This window comes from Leuresthes tenuis, unplaced genomic scaffold, assembly GCF_036924035.1.
Source record: "Leuresthes tenuis unplaced genomic scaffold, fLeuTen1.0.hap1 SCAF_6, whole genome shotgun sequence".
In the NCBI taxonomy this organism is placed as follows: Eukaryota; Metazoa; Chordata; class Actinopteri; order Atheriniformes; family Atherinopsidae; genus Leuresthes; species Leuresthes tenuis.
This window is the reverse complement of record NW_027325360.1, coordinates 11,772,157-11,792,315: the sequence shown is the minus strand read 5'-3', so window position 1 is coordinate 11,792,315 and position 20,159 is coordinate 11,772,157. Positions and strand designations below refer to the sequence as shown.

The 20,159-nt window shown below is 40.4% G+C and overlaps 1 protein-coding gene across 5 annotated transcripts in view; it reads left to right on the top strand.

Moving 5' to 3' along the window:
• Nucleotides 1-1,381: 1,381 nt before the first annotated feature.
• The window catches only part of slc23a2 (solute carrier family 23 member 2), a 38,982-nt gene continuing 20,204 nt past the window's right edge, over nucleotides 1,382-20,159 (top strand). The window contains exons 1-4 of one of the 5 annotated variants that reach the window (XM_072387632.1): nucleotides 1,382-1,668; nucleotides 15,387-15,435; nucleotides 17,839-18,053; nucleotides 19,936-20,034. In XM_072387632.1, coding sequence (XP_072243733.1) covers nucleotides 15,387-15,435; nucleotides 17,839-18,053; nucleotides 19,936-20,034 — 363 coding nt within the window. In that variant the 5' untranslated portion in view covers nucleotides 1,382-1,668. The other 4 variants (XM_072387631.1, XM_072387633.1, XM_072387634.1 and 1 more) reach the window with 4 other exon arrangements.

The window sequence follows — 20,159 nt, the reverse complement described above, 5'->3', positions numbered from 1 at the left end:
CAACTTCATGACTGCAAAGGATTCAGAGAGGACCTTACAAGTCTTGCCAGATCCTCTGAACTTAATGGCATTTTAAACATCTGTTTTGTTGTAGTTTTTTTTAAGAAAATGTATGTCATGATCTTAGAGGGTCAGGTGAGATGACATGAAATGATGCCTGTGTTTATTAATGATTATTATTATTAATGATCTCTCACTTGGGGACTATTTAAACATGTGAATAAATTATCAAACTGTATGCAGCATATGTGTCAAACTACTGTGTGGCAACAATATTAACTACTGAACTGTATTTAAATAGAAGTGATAGTAATTGTTGATGAAGGAGTTAGAAACCGCTCTGGGCTTACAGCTTTAACTACTTGGGTTTCAGTTGTGCTTACATGAAGATAGCACTTTGTTGAATCAGAACAAATTGATTTCTAATCACTTACTGAAAAATTGTGGTGTTGGGAGATTATGTGCCTGCAGGTCGCTGTTGACCTGTCGTATGACTTCAGTTCATTTGACATCACATCTCAAAATACCAAAGAACGATTTATGAATATATGGTAACTCCTGTTAGCCTGAAATCACTAGCAATGTTTTCTCTAAATTCTTAAAGATCAGGTGGTATGAGTTTATCACTTTCAACAGAGGTGGAAAAAAAACCAATGCGTTTGCACACACCCTTTTCATGTTATAATATATGTGTGCTAAAGTTAAATGTGTAAATATTAGCAGTAAATGTATGTGAAGAATCAAATTTGAAAGTATTTGGTCATTAATACATCTTAATATGCAAGCTTTATAAGACCATAAGAAAAAAAACGGCCTTATAAGATGCATAAGTCTTATAATAAAAAATATGCAACATTTTAAATAAATTAATTAATGGATAAACAAAATTAAATTTTAAAAAAGGGCAAATCTGGACAAAACGTGCTTTATATCTTTCCACCACTGGTTGCAGCATGAGCCATGTTATTCAACTAGGTTATGCCACAGTAATGACTTGATCCAAAACGTGTGCATGCAGGCCAGTCAAGGCAGTGCAGATAAATAACCATCGGGTGGCACTGTGGTGGAAAACAATGCCCCAAATCCCAGCAGAAGGCCGACAGAAAGGCACTCTTTTATAAGTTAAAGATACAGTGAACTCACTTGTTAAGCAACTGTAGGACCAGCATTAAAAATAAAAAATTAAAAAAATAGCTTATGCAAGGAAGGTTATTATTACAGAAACCGTTCCAGGCTCTGTTCCTCACATCTTGCTGGGAAGGGAGGCTGTACTGCGTCATAGGCAAGGCCAATTTTGATTGGCTGATCCTCGAATCCAAGGCGGGGCAAGAGGCAGGCTCTTAGCGTCACGGGTTATTTGGGCATGCGTGTTGACGACGCTCAACCCCCGTGGCTTTATGAAAGCCGATATCACTCCCTGGATAGCGCGCCTGGCAGCTGTTTCAAAACGATTGAGGTAATATATAGCCGAAGGGAAGGAGCTCGCCTTGAACGAACGGTTCTTGCAGACGATCTTTTCTCGTCATCTCTGGCGGTTGTGTGAGAGCTCCCTTCCGCCTTAAGGTGTCTCTGCCTCCTGCTTCAGCAACACAAACCACGGGGACGAGCCAGCGGACGTAACGTTACCCAAGAGGGGAAGTGGGCTCCGTCTTCTCTTTCATCGGGCAGGTGAGTACAAAACGTGCCATTTTTAATCCTAGGTGACATAATTTCCATTCATGGGGATTTTAGGCTGGCGGGCTGGAAACTTTTGTTTTGGATGCCGTCAGAGCGTCGTCGCAGCCGGAGGTCAGGTTGGCAGTGCGTAACGCTTAAAGATTTTAGGGTCTCTCATCCGGCTGATTACATGACTTCGTGGGCCGGCGTGACCGTGGGTCTGCTGATGCTCTTAGCGTGACCGTGAAAATCAAGGCCAAATTAGTCAAGCTCGTCCTTCATCTCCTGCCCGATAAATAATTGTGAAAATGAATTTCCACGCAGGAACCATCACTTATCTGTGTTACGGAGGCCTGAAGCCTCAAGGTTTCCAGATAAGGAGGGCTTTATTGTGACTCTGAAACGCCAAACACGTCTTGAAAAGCTAAATATGTACCAGTAAAAATCATTTTCATGATTTGTTTGGATTAACCAGACGTGAAAGGGTAGAGCTGCTGAGAAACAACCGTCTCCAGGCGGCACTGACTGGGACATTAAGGCTTACTTACCCATTAAGATTTATTGTTTCCTGGTGATGATAGTGTCCTGGAGACGGGGTTAGATAAATGCAAATGTATGCTTAGAGTTTGTGCTTAATTAATATGTAATGTTTGTATATGTTACTCTAAACACAAATTTCTAATGAGGTACAAAAAAAAAAAAAAAAAAAAAAAGTAAAATGAACAGATTGTGGTAGCAGCACCTAAAATGTGTTTGAAGATGCTGCATCCTTATGAAGTTTGGATGTGGGCCCAGCTGTTGAGAGATCCAACAGATCTCAATATAACCAGCTTATGGATGACACTGCTATTCTCAGTGTGTTCGGTGTGGGAATGAATGGCACATTCCTGGCTGAAACAAAACGTCTTTATAGTGAGACTGATGTTTTTCATTTTGTCTCTTTTATAATTAGGGTCATTAAACCATGAGAAACAAGAGAAAGGGCACGTTAAAGCTATTTATTATACTCCAAAGACTGGCTTTTATATCCAAAGACTGGCTTTTTGTTCTCCTTTACTTCAGCATACATAAAACTGAGGAAACTGTAAGATCCCTGATCAGTTGGACACGATACTCAAATAAATGTGTGATAGTTCCTTTTGCAGTGTGATAAGCAAATATCTATGTGCTTGGTTTTAGTTTAAACTATAAAGCTGCTGGGTTGTGGCACATTTTTTATGTCCTGTCCACAAATGTCTACAACCTGATTATTTTATTTAATTTATTTCTTTTAAATTGAGAATGGGTAAGTGGTATTTTGATGTTTTAGATCACAAGCAATTGATTTTGGTCTAAATACAAATGAGAGTCAAAACAAACAAAGGCATAAAAATCTGAACGTTTACTAATATAAATTCATATAGAAAAAGAAAAAAACTAAAACAACATTGTAATGAAGCCAAACTGTAATCAGCTGCATAATAAGAGGGTCTGGGATTTTACTTGGTAATAATCTCCAGATAGCCCAGTACAACTGCTGCTAATCTTCTTCTGTACTCCGACTCCTCACTTTTTCATTTCAGATGTGACAGATGTTTTTTTTACAAGCTAACACGCCCCCTCCGCACCTCTTATATCTTTTCAGTGGCTGTGCAGTAGTCTTTATCTTGGTTTCCACACCTGAACAGATGTTTTTTGCCTTTTTGTTGTTGGAATTCAACCACTACCATTTCATCTCCAAGATTTCAAGTCCAGCTATCTTACTGAGGGGAATTTGATGTTTAATTTCAGTCTGCGGTGGGTCTCTACTTTTACATTGCGAGCCACAAGTCAAGTTGTTGTATAACTTAAAGACAGGCACATGATCTATTAAGGGGGAGTCACAATCTTCAGCGTGAATCATAGTTTTCCAGCAGGCTTTTTAGAGTAAACTTGAGGGATCACATGATGAGTTGTGGATATTTTTGCATGGATACACCGCCTGTCACTTAAACTCAAGGCTAAAGGCTCAACTCACAGATTTCTGCATCCTGTTTTTGTGCAGCTTTGTGATCGGAAATAGTGTATTTCCTCTGCTTTGACGCTTCTTTCAGGATGTTTGTCCATTTGACCACTCGGGCTTCTGTTTACAGAAAAAGTTGCCAGGTCACTGTTGTGGTGGTCTCTCCTTTTGCGATTGGACTCCAGCGTCTTGTGCAGAAGGGGATGACCGATTTCCCCACAGATTGGACTGTTGCAGTGTCCTTCTGCAGCCACACTGAGCACATGACCCACATCTTTACCTGCTGCAGCTTCTGGTTGGAGAAACCCTCTGGGCTCATTAGAAGAACAAGGACCACAGTCATTTGCTGCTGTCCGGGACAGTGGAGGTGGTGTATTTAACTATCAAGGAGCACTATGACCGTGGCATAGCCAGCCTGCGGATGGGGAAACATTAGAAAGAGAGGGTGGCCCTAGCAGGTTAGCAGTAACTCAACTTTTGTAAAAGTGCATTTAATCACACACCCTGTACAATCCCATGATAGGTAAATCCTTTTGCTAATCGAGGATGTCCAGGTTTTTAGGATTGTCCAATAAACCACCCAAGTGTGTCATCGCTAAGAAATGGAGGAGCTGTTGGCGAAGTTCACATCACTGTGAGGGGAGCGCTGACTATACAGGAGCTGGATGTGAGGTCATAATGACAGGTTGACTGCAAGGTGGATTGGGGCATCTTAGTTGTGAGTTAAATCTGAAGATCTCTTGAACATATGTGTTTTTTTTTTTTTTTGCCTCAAAACATTTCAGATGACGAAAACAACGAAGCCCCGTGGTCTGACTGTCACACGGAGGATAGATGGTTTAGAACCAGCCTTGTCAACTGCAAGAGGAAAAGTGTTGTGCATAAACCGGAAAATAAAAAATAAAAAATTGGATAGAAAAATGTATCTTTTCCAGTGGCATGTTTTCATGAAACTAGGAGAAAAGTATAAAAACATCTAGTTATCAGTATATAAGCCTGACTTAAATCATTCAAAATCAAATTTCTCAAAACCAGACTAACGCACTCAGGTGATGCAAATGTCCAACATTTTGTAAAAACAATAGTGTAGTGTATGATATTATTACAGCTAAATTGCCAGTGAAACTTGTTTCATTCACATATATTATTTCTTAATGTACCAGGAATTATGACTGCAAATCAGCCAGTTAAGACTCCACTTAAGCCTGTATTAAGCCTGTACTGCACAAGACTGTTGCTCAGTCAACTCTAATAAAATCCTGATTTTACAACTACAGCATCATCTGCATCAATCAAGTCACATAAAGCCGTCTGTGCTATGAGTTCAGCTACACTAACATGTGCTGTGATCTCCCACAGAACAAGTTAGAAGCTATATGTGCACGCGACAGTCTGCTCAGGCTTTGCTACAGTTCTTTAGAATCGGCATGTCTGGCTAGGTATTTGTACACATTAAAGGCGTTTGACACAAAAACAAAATTCAATGGATAGTGACCGTAAATATGCAATCAGAGGGTTGACAGATAGCATCAGTTCGTCTTGTCCACAATACCGCTGTCGTCACTGCCATTGTTTCACGTTTAATCCTTCACAATTCCTTCTAGTCACCCTGACTCAGGCATTTTGAGGAGAGGCTCACGTCACAGGATGACGGGCCAAGCTAAGGTGAACAGGGCCGTAGAAATCATTCTTTGCCCTGTTTGCAGTAGGCAACACGTGACTAAGATCACACTGTGGTGTTGGGTCATGCTATGCAGGTGTGTGTGTGTGTGTGTGTGTGTGTGGTAAACAGTTCAGCATGTGGGTGTTTTTTTTTTTTTTATTGAAAAAAAAAACCATCTGTACAAAAATAACTTTCACTTCTGTTTTGAAGTCATTGTTTTAGTCAATCACGCTGCTGAGTAAAGAAAAGGAAACTTTCACTATCAGCGACTGCACGTCCACTCTTCCTGGGCGTCGGGTTGTGCTTGTGTGATGAAAGAAATGGAGTAAGATGGAGATTTTGGGGCCAAAGGCAGCATAGCATGCCATATGATTGTTGCATAACGCAGACTGTCCAGCTGTATTAACCTCATAAGCTAAAATCAGCTGTGAATCAACATCGAGTCATTTATTCCCCTCAGCACCAGTGAGTGGTGGTTGTGAGGTGATGCTCTCTGATTACTCCTTTGTTATATCAAACAGCCATGCTTAACAAAGGAAAAAAAATGTAATGCCACTGTCTGTTTGATCGTGTCACTGTTGCCCGTTACTGTCTACGGCAACCTGCGCTCTTAAAATGGAGAAGACATACTTAAGATTTAGTGGTTCACATCTGGCTCCCCTGGTGTAATACATTAGAGGACGAAATTAGCTTTTAATAGAGTTTCTGTACATGTGGGTGGACAAAGCCATAAAGGTCACTCATTGAGTTATTGTTGATTTCAACTTAACCACACTTTTGTGCTTACGTCAATGTTTGCCGTGTAAATTTCAAGTCGTTTTAATCTGGTTGGTTTCACATGTGCAGGAGAGGTTCTTTGTGTCGCTCTTACTCATTCACTTAGTATTCAAAGACCTTGCATTTATGTCAGAGTGAGACTCAAACACTCTGAAGCACACTCAAGTTTTTTTTTTCTGTAGTGATTCTCACAAGTCCTAAGAGACTCCTGGAAGACTTCCCCAGGCCTGAAAAGCTGCATGAATAAAGACTTCCCCCATCTGAGGGAGACTTCAGCACAGCGAGACCCGTCTCAGAATGTGGTCGTCACGCCGACTGGATCCATAAAGACCTTTTAACTCCTGGTCTGCATTATCTGAAGGTACCCAAGTGGATCTACCACAGGTGATTGGGCAGTAATCCAGAATAAACTTGTTTATGTACTCTGAAGCTTCATCTCGTAGAAGAAGTTGATCCAACACAACTGAACCAGTTAGCCTTTGAACTGATTTGTTGATTAAAGCATTTGGTGACTATTTTGTTCATTAGTTATGATTAAAGCGTTTTTTTTTTTTCCTTCAAGCCAATTTGAGGAAGATTCTCAGCAATGTTTCTCCGTCACATTTGAAATGCCAGAAAGTGTTGGCCAGCGAAAACAAATCTGATCTTTTAGCTTTTCTGACCTTGCCCACCTATGACTCACTGTGTTATCGAGAAATCGATGCCGCAAAGCATTTATGACGAACAGGATGAATAGCTGCAGCCTGGTTTTTGAATAAATGATGTAATAAGAAAAATGTGCGTCATCTGAAGCTTTTTTTAAGTCACGTGACATTTCTTCAGGTCAGTTGGTGCCATTCATATATACATGTTAAAAAAACAGAACCGTCCAGTGACCCACATCATGTCTAAGTTTCATCAAAATTTAATCAGCAGCCTGACAGATGATGTATGGACTGGTAGCAGCACACTAAAGAGGATTACTAATTGGCTTTCTGTGTCTCGTTCTGCTGGAAGTGTACCACGTGAGGTCTGCTCCTATATCCTCATTAGGAGCTCTAATGTTAAAAATGATGTACGTCCACATTAATGTTACCAGGTCAAGAGGCTGTAAACCAAAACGCTGAATTTATTATCACAGAGCTGTCCTGTCTAAGTCGTTTTTCTTTGGTCAGTCTGGAAACCCAGTCCCTTGTGGTCACCCTCATTGTAGAGCAGCATGATCTCACTTTGTGTTTGAGGACTGTGTTCAGTGAGTCAGTCACTGGTTTCTGTGCTCTGTCCACCCGGGTCTCGGTGATGGTCGTCATATCGTGCCTCTCCTTATCTTTCCTGGCCTTATTTGTTTTGTCAGTCCTCTCCCTTGTTACACCTTCATGCTTCATGTCAGGCTGAAAACTTCTCCTGTAGAGTGTGTGTGTGTGTGTTTTATTCTATAGCTCCAACATTAATGCAACAGCATTAAATGCAACCGTGTTTGAGTTTGGATGTCTGACCCTCCACTTTGTGGGCTTCACCTCGTATATTTCAGAGTTATGTCAGATGATTGTCTCGATCCAAATGCTTGACTTTTTTACCATCTTTCTCGAGCAGCTGTTGCTTCTGAGTTGCTCACTTGGCACCATAATGGTGTCAGTGCTGCGAACGTTGGATAAGAGCTGTGACACGAAGATTAAACGTCCTCTGACAACAACTCCTGATTAATGATTAATAGTGACGTATAGCTAATCATTTTAGTTACTGCATTTTGTTCGCCATTTATAAAACAAAGCATTTAAATTCTGATTCAAAATGTTGATTACCATGGCAACAGTCAAAGCTTTGAAGCATTCGAGGAGCCGTTATGCATGAAGTTTTCTATGGTTACTGCAGCCTCACCAGTATGACATTGTCTTTTTGTAAACCGAATGCCTCTGTTAGCAGCCCGTGTTCCAGGAAGAGTCCAGACGTCTGAGAGCTGTTTCCTAATATTTTCTGGCATCGAGCTGACAAAGCCAATGAACCCTAACCTGTGGATTAATCAATAACGAAATGAAGCTGCATCTCTGCATTATGTTTGTGAACATCGGCTGGAATTGGAGGTGCACACTACACCGTGTAGTATCTTAACTCTGTATTACAGGCTGCTGAGCATCACTGAAAGGTAACCCAGTTTTGCCGTTTGAAATGTGTCGGCACACATGCAGCCTTTAACTTGTGTTGTAATGCAGTGCAATCGCAACGTTTCCTCTGTGGTGACCCACTTTTTATGTAATTTCCAACTATTTGTTTGAAATCTCTGTCTGTTTGATGTCTCGGGTTGGGCATTTTCAGTTGATAATTCCAACCGTTGAAGGGACTGAGCGAAGTTTCTACGGTAACTGTACGAATTAGTGAAACTGGTTGCTCGACAGCGAGTAGCCGCAGGAGTCTGGCTCACGTTGGCTTAAAAGATTCAATCAACCTCAAGCAACAATGGATACTTTCAACTTATATCCCTGCAGGGCTTAATGGAAAAATGCCTGAGGCTGTGGGAGGTTGAACAACCTATACAAAGTGTACAGTTCCAGTATAACTTGTCTGAGAACAACTGTGAGAAACTTCTCTCTTTCATGTGCTGCTGATGGCACGCTGTGCGAGTCTGGGGGTGCCGTTTGAGGACAGGATGGAAATGCAGCCAAAAGCTGAGAGTCTCTGTCCTCTTTGGTTTCACTAGTTGAGAACTGTGTTTGTCCAACCCACCATGGGCGTCTCCTTGGTGTATAACCCTTAAAAGGCTTCAGAACGGTCATAATGTTGAATAACGTATCTGCACATACACCAAGTCTGGAAGTTGTTGATGAAGAACAGTTTTTCACAGTTAATTTTGTGCAGCTGTGGTCTATTTGAAATGTGTATTGAATAGTCCGGACCCGATCGCTCTCTGGGCTTCATAATTGGGAAAAGAAGGCAGAGAGTTGAAGTGGATCCCCAGAAGTCCTGAAGTGATGCAGCACTTCTGGCTGCTCAAATGCTGCTAAACCAAAAGGCAAATATTCCTGTTTTTATAGTTCTAACCTACATTTGAGCAGCACACGTCAAAACAAATCGTCCAGCAGTCGAGGTGCCTCTGCACATGCAAGTCAATGAAGTCTTTGGATTACATGTTCAGGTTACAAAACAAGAATAGCTCACACAACACGTGCTCGTGTGGTTATGTGAGGGGGCTTTTTTTTTCTTCTTTTTTTTCTTCTTTTTTTTGGAAAATGTCCATTCTGACATTTGATTCTTCTTGTAAGTTTCGTAATTGATCATGTGTTATCAAACGCAATGGCAGGATCTGTGTGTGGCTGATAAGAATGAATTGTTTTTGCAACAGAGAGCCAGCATGACACAGCAAGTATGCTCTCCTTGAAATGAATACAGCATCGGCCCGACAGGCTTGTCAAAGGGGAAAGTAGAAGGAAATGGTTGTTTCAACTGAGCTTTTTGGATTAGTTTGGTCTGTTTAAAAGTAGTGCTGACGGGTTATGCCCTAGAACCACAAAATGTGCTCCTAAAAACCATGCTGCTCTGAAAGTGTTGATAAATTTAGTGGAAACTGCATCAGTGCTTCACTTCTTTTAATAGAGCCTATGCAGAAATGAATAGCAAATTATATGAAGTAGTGGTAAATCATACTTTATGCTGAAAAATAAGGCTGCTCAGTCACTGAGGGACCTTTTTTTTTTTTTTATAAGAATAGACAATGTTGATGAAATTGGTTGAAGCTGAACTAAACATTCTGCTGCTTTGTCAGGAGTGAGTTTGGTCTGAAGACAGACTGCTGTCAAGGAAAGGTTTGCATTTGATTTGAAACATTTGAATGTTTGGATGCTGGTTACTATGGAAGCAAAGCATTCAAATCGACTGGGGAAAAGAAAATCTGTCCAAGTTTAAGGTTGAATTGTGGTGTTTTTGCTTACTTGGCTACTAATTTTGTCCTTTTAAAAGCATTTTAGTTTCACTCTGATGATTCACGCTGTTGTGGTAGCTCAAATTAGGAACAAAATTAATCTGCAATAATGGTCATAGTTGTTCATTAGTCAAGTCAGTTTGCCGTTTCCAGATTAGAAAATGCACATTCATAACTTTTTTCCAATTATTTAAAAAAACTGGGGAAAAAACTGCTTTTAAAACAACCATTTTATATTTTTGATTTATTGTTTTGTGTTTTCCTTATGAATTCATTCATAAAAATCAGCTGGAAGGTGATGGTGGCATATTTGTTGCTATCTTTGGCACATTTAGAAGTATTTACAGTCGCACTCTGCACATATGGGTCGGCGGGCCTTCTCATTCCTTCTGTATCGAAACATCTGTTAAGACAAACCCATCTTATCTATGTGACTGGCGGGGAGCTCACCAGTGTAAACATGACCTTGCTGCTGCTTTACATTCTCTCCCCTCTGTGGTGAAATGGAAACCTCTCACGTGTACTCTGTCATATAAGGTGTCTCCCGCTGCCCCCCCGCTGTCTCACGCGACCTGCACATTCATACACCTTTAACTATAGGCCCGTGTCTTTGAAGGGCATTATCTTTATTTCCTTTGGTCAGATGTTGCAGCTGAACTGTAACGGGTCACTTGACATTTATTTGCTTGTTAAACTTCAGAGGAAGGTAACTGCTTTTACAAGGTTGAATAATACAGATTGTGCAGTTCAGCACATGTAAATTGTGAAACTTTAAAGCAGCTTATCCTAAAAAGGATGTTTGTATGCATCACGTGACATCCGTGAAACCGTTCAAAACCCGATAAACTGCATTCGTAGCAGGATGTGACCCGTCAGCTATTAACATTTTATAGATTAGAAGAATGTTAGACGCTATACTATGTTTGTTTTGTTTTTTTTATCCGTCCAGGTCAAAGAGTACAGTGATTCATAAAGTTAATTTATGGTCTTCAGTCTTTCTTTTTTTTTTTTTTTTTTTTTTTTTAATTTGGCTGTTTTGTCAGTTTAGGTTCTTATTAACTCTCAGTCCATGGTGGAAATTTTCACTACTTCACACAGGAGGGCTCTAGAGTGCGACCTAATTTCTCAACGGTGCGACTAAAAAAAACAAAAAATTAAAAAAAAAAAAAATCTGAGGTTGCACTGGTGAGACCAGCCATTTGAAGTAAAAAAAATTTTTTAGAAAAGTCTCTGAAAGCCTCCCTTTAGTTCAACAACAGACACACGTTAGGCTTAAAACGTGGTTTAAACCAATCAGAGATAGTGAAGGACGGGACCCCCTCTGATTGGCCGCAGTCCGGATATTCCTGTACGTTTGAAAATGTGTGTGCTGCGGTCAGATAGAGAGAGGTGAGTGGCCTAGATCCATCAGATTTTAGAGTGGAAATAGCTACAGATGATGAGATGAAAAGAACGATTGACAACTTCTTCGTGAAGAATTTTAAATTAAGGCCTGATTCGTGCGAAAGTCATAAACAGGGTTCTGAAGTCTTAAAAAAGGGTTAAAAAGTAGCATTATAGACTCTTGATCTGGGAAGTAAATGGTATTATCTTTGTATTTGTTTTAGGAATTTATGCTGCCTCAAATAAAGCATTTGCTGCTCTTGGTGACCAGTGTAGTAACTGACTGGAGTCCTTAAAACACTTTCAATTTTTTAATTTCATTTATCTTGAGATGTTTTCAGTTTGAATTTCAGCTCAGTGAAGCACTTTAAGCACCAACACTTTTCAGTTAGTTACCCGTCTTGTGGAATTGTGCTTCAAATAAAGAACTTTACGTTGACCAGATTGTTCGTTAATCATTTAACAGTCAATATTGCCTAAAAAGACAGGCAGCTGTTTTTTAAAAAAGAGTGAATTTGTAAAACTGCGGTGTTGAATGCGATGCAGTCAAAAATTAGAAAAAAATTTGGGCTCATCGGTGCAAAAAGTTTAAAGTCTAGAGCCCTGGACAGTGTTTTTTTTTTGTTTTTAACTGCACAGCTTTTAGTAATACACGATAAACTTAGCTTAAGTTGGAGGAAATCACAAGAGTAGCAGCATAGAAGCTGATGTTTGACAAATGAAATCCTAAAAAGCCTGAAATCTTAAATCTGTTAAAAGGAGCTCAAACCTGTAACTGATTTTTACAGCTGCCAATCGGAAGTGTCGGTGGTTCGACTCCAGGCTTCTCCGGTCGCATGTCAAAGTGTCCTTGGGCAAGACAATGAACCCCACGTTGCCTTCCGATGTGTTCAGTGGTGTATGAATGTGTGTGAATGAACAAAAAAGCAGTGACTGGGCGAATATGTGACATGTAGTGTGAAAGCGCTATGAGTGGTGCTATACAAGTACAGTCCATTGACCATTTTATTTTCTACATTTTTATCTCAATCTCTGTTGGAAGCTCAAAGCAAAGTTCATATTATCTGGTTGTGGTGACACAAAACAATCACTTTGGTGATTGGCAGATGAATCTGTAATGGAATAAAATTAATTTGTCGCAGCCTTTGTCCAAATATGCTTTTCTATCCAACTGTGATTTTAGTCCGTGATGAAGATTTACAACTGAAAAAAATATCCCTGTCTTATGCCTTTTTTTATAATGAGCTGTTGTAAATCTTTGTCCCGAAGCAGAATGGAGTCACGCTGCAGGGATAGCACAGTACAGTCTAAACGTTGATGCACACTCTCAAGGTGTTTTAGTACTAGATTAAACCAGTAACGCAAACATCTGGCTTGTCCTTCTCTGGTGGAATCCCACACATCACAGCTCAAGCCTGCGAATGAGCCACAGATCAGGTTACCATGGTTATAGATCCAGGCGGTAAGTGTCCACCAGGCTGTGTATTCCGGGATGAGTTAAAATTACCACAGCAGTTATCGTTGTTCCTCTTCTCCTCCTTTTTCTTCACGGCTTTCCCCCCTCCCCCCCCCCCATCTTTCTTCATTCCTGTCTCTTACACGCGAACACACCTTCTCTGCTTCTTATCTACATTTTCTTTCGCACATGTGAAGTTATTTTTGATGAAACTGCAGATTTCTCTTCTGTTACATAACCACGTTCCACCCTCCCTTCTCTCGCTCCAGTTCCCAATGTCTCCCTTGTTTTCTGCTGGTTGTCTGATGTTTTGTTTGTGTCTATGTATGTGGACGTATTCCCAGCCAACACCAGCAGACAGAAATCACACACGAGTCAAAGTGAGTGTTTTTTTTGTTTTTTGTTTTTGTCTCTTGGGCAACAGTGACGCTGGGCCTTTGAGGATTTCATGCTACAATAGCATTGCTCTTCTGGCGTTAGCGCACGCCTCATCAGACCTTAAGTCACCCAGAGGCTGCGGGGATACTTTCTGTCACACTCCACATCTCACAGCTGATGCACAGTGCTGTGAGAGCCAGAGGCTGGTCAGCACGGAGGTCAATTATTCGCTCAGTTTTCATGTGCTCTGTGCAGATTCTGCCAGTTAAAATGCGACTGAGAGGGAATGTTCAACCCAAATCAGACATATGCTTTTTTCCTCTGGCGCACCGTACCATTTTTTAATTCCATCATTTTGGATGATTCACCAGTCGAAATTTCTACCTTTGCCTATACACTTGAACACGGTGGCTCTGGTGGTGCTTAAAGGTCCCAAAAAAAAATTGGGCGGGGGGGAGTCATCAGTTTCTTTTGTTTCAGCTCGTCAAAGAACAATTACAAACGTCGCTGTGACTTCTGTCCCTTTGGACTGTTTTCTGTCAGCTGCCGATCAGGATGGTGTTTCCTCCATCAGTGGATATTTGACCAATTGGTCCTGCAGGATTTACTTGCTTTGTTTTGTTTTTTTTCTATTTTTCGTTATGTAGAAGAAAGCTCCCACGATTCCAAAAGGGCAGTGAAGTAACTCAAATGTCGCAAAATGTCACATCAGTACAGCCAGAGATGTTCCTCTGCTCTACAGATAACAGTAACAAAGGTACTCTTTCAGATGTGATTCACAGGGGATGCACAAATAACTGATTTCGATGGCTAATATTGTTGTGACTTTGCCCTCAAACTTATAGGATTTGTTTATTAAATTTTGTCGGGCACAAAAGATGTTTCCCTGATCGTGTAAGCGCCAAGAATTTGAGTTGATGAAAGTGTAACAGAAGTCTAAAAAGGATGGTTTTAAGGTGGTGTGATGAAGGGGCTGAAATACTTTAAAACTGTTCAATTCCTTTTTTTAAAGTGGTTCATGCTAAATTGTTTTCTTGCAGGTAGAAATAAAATGGATGTTTCATAAAACTGGTCACCACAACTTTTGTAAATGTTAATGTTGTTTTTAGTGCTCCATAAGTGAAGTACCAGCCAGGTTCATCATGTTCAGTTCAGTCGATAATCTCCAAAACGAAACAATTGGCGCCTAAACAATGTAGATGGATTATTGGCAGGCTAGAGGAATAAATGTTTGATTTTGGGTGAACTTCTCCTTTAATGGTATAACAGATGACTTGTCATTATATGGCATTATAAACAGAGTGTGGTTTATTATCACATGGGTCTTATTTTTGTAGTTCTGGCCATCATTTCTATCACACGTGAACATTATATTTGACAATGGTTAATTATTTGGGAGTGTGTTGGGATCAAAAGTCAAGAAATGAGTGGATTCAGGCCAGATTCAGCCCACAGGATGTGATTAAACGGCATGTACAATACTTCAGAAAAGTATACAGAATATGATTGAATTCTTAAGTGAGGTCTTAAGGTTTGTGAGTAACAAGTATTTTGTCTAAGATGCCTGACAGTTGTTTCATCTTCAGCTTAGTAACAGCTACTGTCATTGGCATTATCCACTGATGCAAAAGGGTTTTATCAGGAAGAAATAAGAAGATGCGAGTTGGTAGTATTAGAGAAAAGCCCAGCTACTGGCCCTTTGGTAGTTTGCATTTGAGTAGCTGCTGTTTAAATCACTGTATGACATCTGATTGGTCAAATCTCCCTACAAAGAGGATTTATTTTTTATTGTTAAGCTGGTGCTCTAAAAAAATGTTAAATGTAAGTTGATGCTATGAGTCTATCCATCAATTTCTCACATCAGCTCAAAAAATGAAGCCCGTTCCTGGATCTCGTCCTCTCTCCTTTAACGCTTATGAAAGGCTCTATTTTATGTCTGGCACTTGTCTGATACAGGTGTCTCCAGCCAGATTCCACCTTATAATCTGAATTCTAATCAGCACGTCAGTCACACTAATACGTTTTGTTTGTGATTAAATGCTATCTGTCAAATTAACTTTTGTCTCACCTCCCTCCTTATCCTTGACCCCCCTCTGTGTTTCTCCTCTGTGCCTCCTCCCCCTTCTCTTCTTCTCTTTGCTCTCGTCCTCTCTTCTTCTACTGCCTCCTTCTTTCCCTCTCTCTTGCTCCTTCCACACAGATGCTCCCAGCCGCCCAGCTTGACAGGAGTGATGGGATGTGTCAACTAGGTATTACACCTGTCCCAACATCTTACACTGCAAGCAAGGATAGTGGCTTAGGAGGGTGCAGGGGGGTCTAGAATTTTAGAAAGTCTTTTATATTTGTTGGCAGGGGAGAGCTGGCATGAAACGTGTAGAGAGATGGAGGATGCAGCGTTCCCCAGGTCGACATGAATTGGCCATGAGATCATCATCTTTTATTTCTGCTTGGTATGCTGTTTAAACGCAGCAGAAAACGTGTTTTTCGTGTAAAGATGATACTAAAGTCATCTAAAATGGGCTGTATTTTATTCGTCTTGCTCATAGTACAAACTCAGTAACCAGTATTATGAGCGTGCAGCTCATAGTCAATAAAGTCAAACGGCACATAGGAGTAATTTCTAGTTAAAGTAACTCGAAGTGACTCATGTAAGACAGGAAAAAAAAAAAAAAGGAGCTGCATCCTTTAATGAATGGTTTCACCTTTGTTTGTCTCGCTGCCAAATGGCACTTAAATGGTTGCATGAGCAACACAGACAAACCATTACACCTGCATTAATGTAGGCTCTGTGTAGATTTAATACAGGACTGTAAACTCTCAGGCTTACCGTAGTTTTGAATGTTAAGTTTGTGAGAAAACTTGTCCAAAGGATAGTCTTGATTTACCTTATAAATTGGAGCGTTTGGGTCTGTGAGTACGAAGAGCATCAGCCTCTCGACCCCTCATGGAAAATATCAGTCATAGGAAAGGATGAAACGTTTTTAAATGGATTTGGGTTAATTTGCTGTAATGGTAAAACAATGTTTTTATCAAGAAGGGCAAAGTTGGTATGGTAACTTGTTTTCAAAGTGAAGTGAATTGAATAACCCTTTGAATGATAAAGCAGCTTTGTGTTGGAGTTGAGCGAGAAGAAGGAAACACAATCCTCTGACTATAATTTGTTTGGAGGCCTGGATCAATATTTATAGGTGGCTCCAAAGGAGTGTTGCAGCACTCAGCTGACCCCGAGCATTCATGCATTATGCAGTTTAATTCCATGGGATGTGGTTTGTATACTCGCTCTATTTGGTTAATGAGTTCAACGCGAAGATGCTGCTAGTTTTTGTAAACAAGTTTAAACCAGTTTTCTGAAATGCCAACAGTAGGATTGAAGATTTCTCTTGCAGTATCGTGTTTATCTGAAGCCCAGAGCTCCATTTACTGTCCATCATTTGTAGGGAAAGTGTTTTCTTTTCACATAATGTGCACAAAAGAATCTCTCGCTTTGATACAAGTCCAGCTTTATTTGATCATGAACAAGAACCTCAAGATCTTTTTTTATAAGATATACAATGAACTTCAGTTGAAAACGCTGAATATTTGTATGCCATTCGAATTGGTTGAATAGATAGTCCAACAGAAACGAACCGTTTATGACTTTGGTCAAATGACGGCAAATTTAACAGAAGAAACCGACTGAGGTATGTGAGCGTGAGTCAAAACGGTGAGAAAAAGGGTGGTGGATGAACTTCACTGAAGTTGACACAACTCCAGGACTTAGAAACAACCTCCCCACGCCTGATAGAACAAACTGACATTCCTCTTTCTGCCTCTGCTGCTTTTTTTTTTTTTTTTTTTTTTTAAATCATCTCCCAACTGTTATTTCTCTTTGCTTTCTTTCTCTCAGACCCTCCTCTCTCACGACCCTTTTCATAATCTCTCCTCTCTCTATGCCTTCCCCTCTTTTTGTGTCTATCAGTCAGTGATCGGTTGGCAACAGTGTTGAACTTCCCAGCTGAGCTCATTTTAGTGCCCAAATCATTTCTCAAATGGTTCACGTTGCAACAAATGATCATTTTATTCACTGATTCATATCTTGAACAATTTCTTAACAGTCTGGACAGTTAGTTCACAGATAATGTTAGATGACCTTTAATATCGTTGTAGCATCTTTTGACTGTTGTTTTTGTCTGACTGACGGTCGAAAGAAGCATATAGACAAAGAAAATCAGCAAATCCTCATAATTAAAATGTTGGAATCTGTTCTTTCCTGACATTTTCATCTGAAAAACGACTTGAGCAGTTGGGCAGAAATTAGGATACTCAATGACTACGTGATTAGCTGATCAAGACTCTTTCAAGGGGATTTTTTTTTATCTATAGCAACCAAGAACACCTGCATCTGCTGAAAAGAGAACTGAAAGCGTGTGGTGTGGAATAAAAAGGCAAATGTAGCTATTTGTACAATCCTATTCCACACATTGAATACTTTTTTTTTTTTTTTTTTTTTTTAGCTGATAAATAAGTTCTTGTGTGCACTGATCAACAAGAAGTACGACCTGGCTGCCTCTCTGATGTTCTCAGACCTTCACAGTGAGATTAGGATATTGGAAGCCTTTACAAGGGTCAATATATGAATCTGTTTGTCTGTGTGTTTATTTTTCTCTAAGCAGGTGAGACACTCCTGGATGATGTCATTGGACTGAAGGATTCATCTGCAGTGTTAACATCAGAGCAAGACCCAGGAGGGACTGAGCAAGAGGACGACATTACAGACGCAAAGATGGGCGTGGGGAAGAACACCACCACCAAATCAATGGACAGCAGCAGCGAGGGTGGAAAGTATGAGGAGGAGAGCAAACATGGCGCAGACTTCTACCCTATTCCGGTACGTAGCTCTGTTTGATGTCCTCTTTCACATTTGAAGAAAGCTGTAATAGAGATGAAACCAGACAATTAAAAACAACAAGCTCGTACAAGAGAAATGACAAAGACAGGTTTGTACACAGCCTAATAACTGTCCTCTTTTCCCAACGCTCAGAAACCCTCTTCTGATCTTTGACTCATGTGCACATACTTGAACCGGATTTTCGTTGCCTTTGTTACTGTATTTGTTTGAGTCCACCACACCGAGCGGTCCTCTACATACACATTTAGTGTCCCGTCCATTTCCTTTGTTTGTCTTCTTGACACTAGGCTGCTGCTTCATGTGGCTCAATAGGCAGGTTGGTAACAGAGCTAACTTATCTGAGTCAAATCACACAAACACACAGCTCTGATTTATTTTTTTACAAATCCAGTGGTGCAAATGAGCTGAGGTATTAGGGAGGAAATGGAGCACAAGCAGGATCGCTGCAGCAGCGGAGAGGATGGTGGGGCTCTCTCCTAGAGCAGGATAGTATTGAGAGGGATCTGCGAGTAGAACTGCTGGTCCTTGTTGTTTAAAACAGAATTTGTTTAGGCACCTGAACATCTTCCATTATGGAAGATTTCTGAGGTAGTACTTGCCAATAGGGGTAGATTATAGATCTCATCTGGCCAGGAAACACCTTGTGACTTCCCAAGAGAAGTTGTGACCTGCTAGTGAAGTTGTACAACATTAAAGAAGTGAAGTGCTCTAATTTATGGTACTTTGCAGATTAATGTTTTAGATGCCAAATATGTGTCCTGTTTTATAATTATGTCAGGTTGAGGTGCTATTATTGATTTTTATCAAAGCAGTGAATCCACAGAGAAAACAAATCTGGGTCCTGCAGTTTTACAAGGCTCATCAGCTGGATTTTTCTGGAGTCGCAATTTCCGTTTTGTCACTGTCGCCACTCTTAAGAACGTCACTCACAACCAAATGATTGACACAGTGGGACATTTAGCAGCCTAAGAGCCTGAGAACATCCTCAGAGGCTGATGTACATCCAAACAGATCCAACAAGCCAGCTAACTTGCACTCATCAGCCTTCTGGAAACACAGACTACGTGAATGCAAACCGAAGTAAAGAATATGCCTACGGCACTGTTTTCAAAAGATGCTGATCTTTTAAAGTCTGCTGGTTTCCTTTAGAAACATAAATGGCAAAGTTACAGATTTTATGCAGTTTAGTTGAACACAAAAGAAATTAGATTATGAGTCAAAAATTTCCTTTGAATTTAATTGTCCCATTAAGTCATTGTGAGGCTATACTTGTTTCCCTGCTGAGACGTGCCTTCTCTGCTGCTTTTACTTTTGCTAAACGATTGGAATCAGTTTGTTTGTTTCCGTGCGAAAAGTGTTTTGCGTAGAGGTAACTGCGGGACTGAGCTGCAAAGATTTGTCTTCGAAACCCTCTTCTGAACTGCAGCGTAGCGGCAGAGTCGGGTGGGCGGATGGATGACTGTGCTATCATCAGTTTTTTTCCATGGTGGGCTTCTCTTTCTGAAAACACATTTTGGAGAAACACACACTCGCACGTGGCCCATGCTTACACTCGCAAAGAAATTTGTTTGCTTGGTGACAAGTTTGCATATATCAGGAAGCACATGTTCATGTCCAGGGTGTTTACTTTTTTTTTTTTAACAAATTGTCTTAGATTTGGCATTGTATTTGTTCTTTCACACAGCATTCTGCTTAGACTTGTACACTTTTAGATGCTGTCAGCATGTCTGCCTTTTCTTCTGGCTTTGTCAGCTGATAACTTGTCAGAGCTTACATCCTCATTCTGCCCTACAGGTGCTCACAGTGGTAGCTGTAATTGCACAAACTGCCAACTTTAAAAATCTGAATTGTGTGTCTTTAGGTGGTAGTAAATGGAGTTAGCAGTGCCAGTGGAGACCAAGACACTGAGAACACCGAGCTGATGGCCATCTACACTAAGGAAAATCAAGTTGCTGAAAAGGTAACGTCAGAGTAAAAACATGGAAGTGAAACACAATCCAAAGTGACCAGACAAGTGTTGGTTTCAAAGTTTAAAAAGAACTGACTGAGACAAAGTCACATGGTTAAAAATGCTTAAGCCCATAT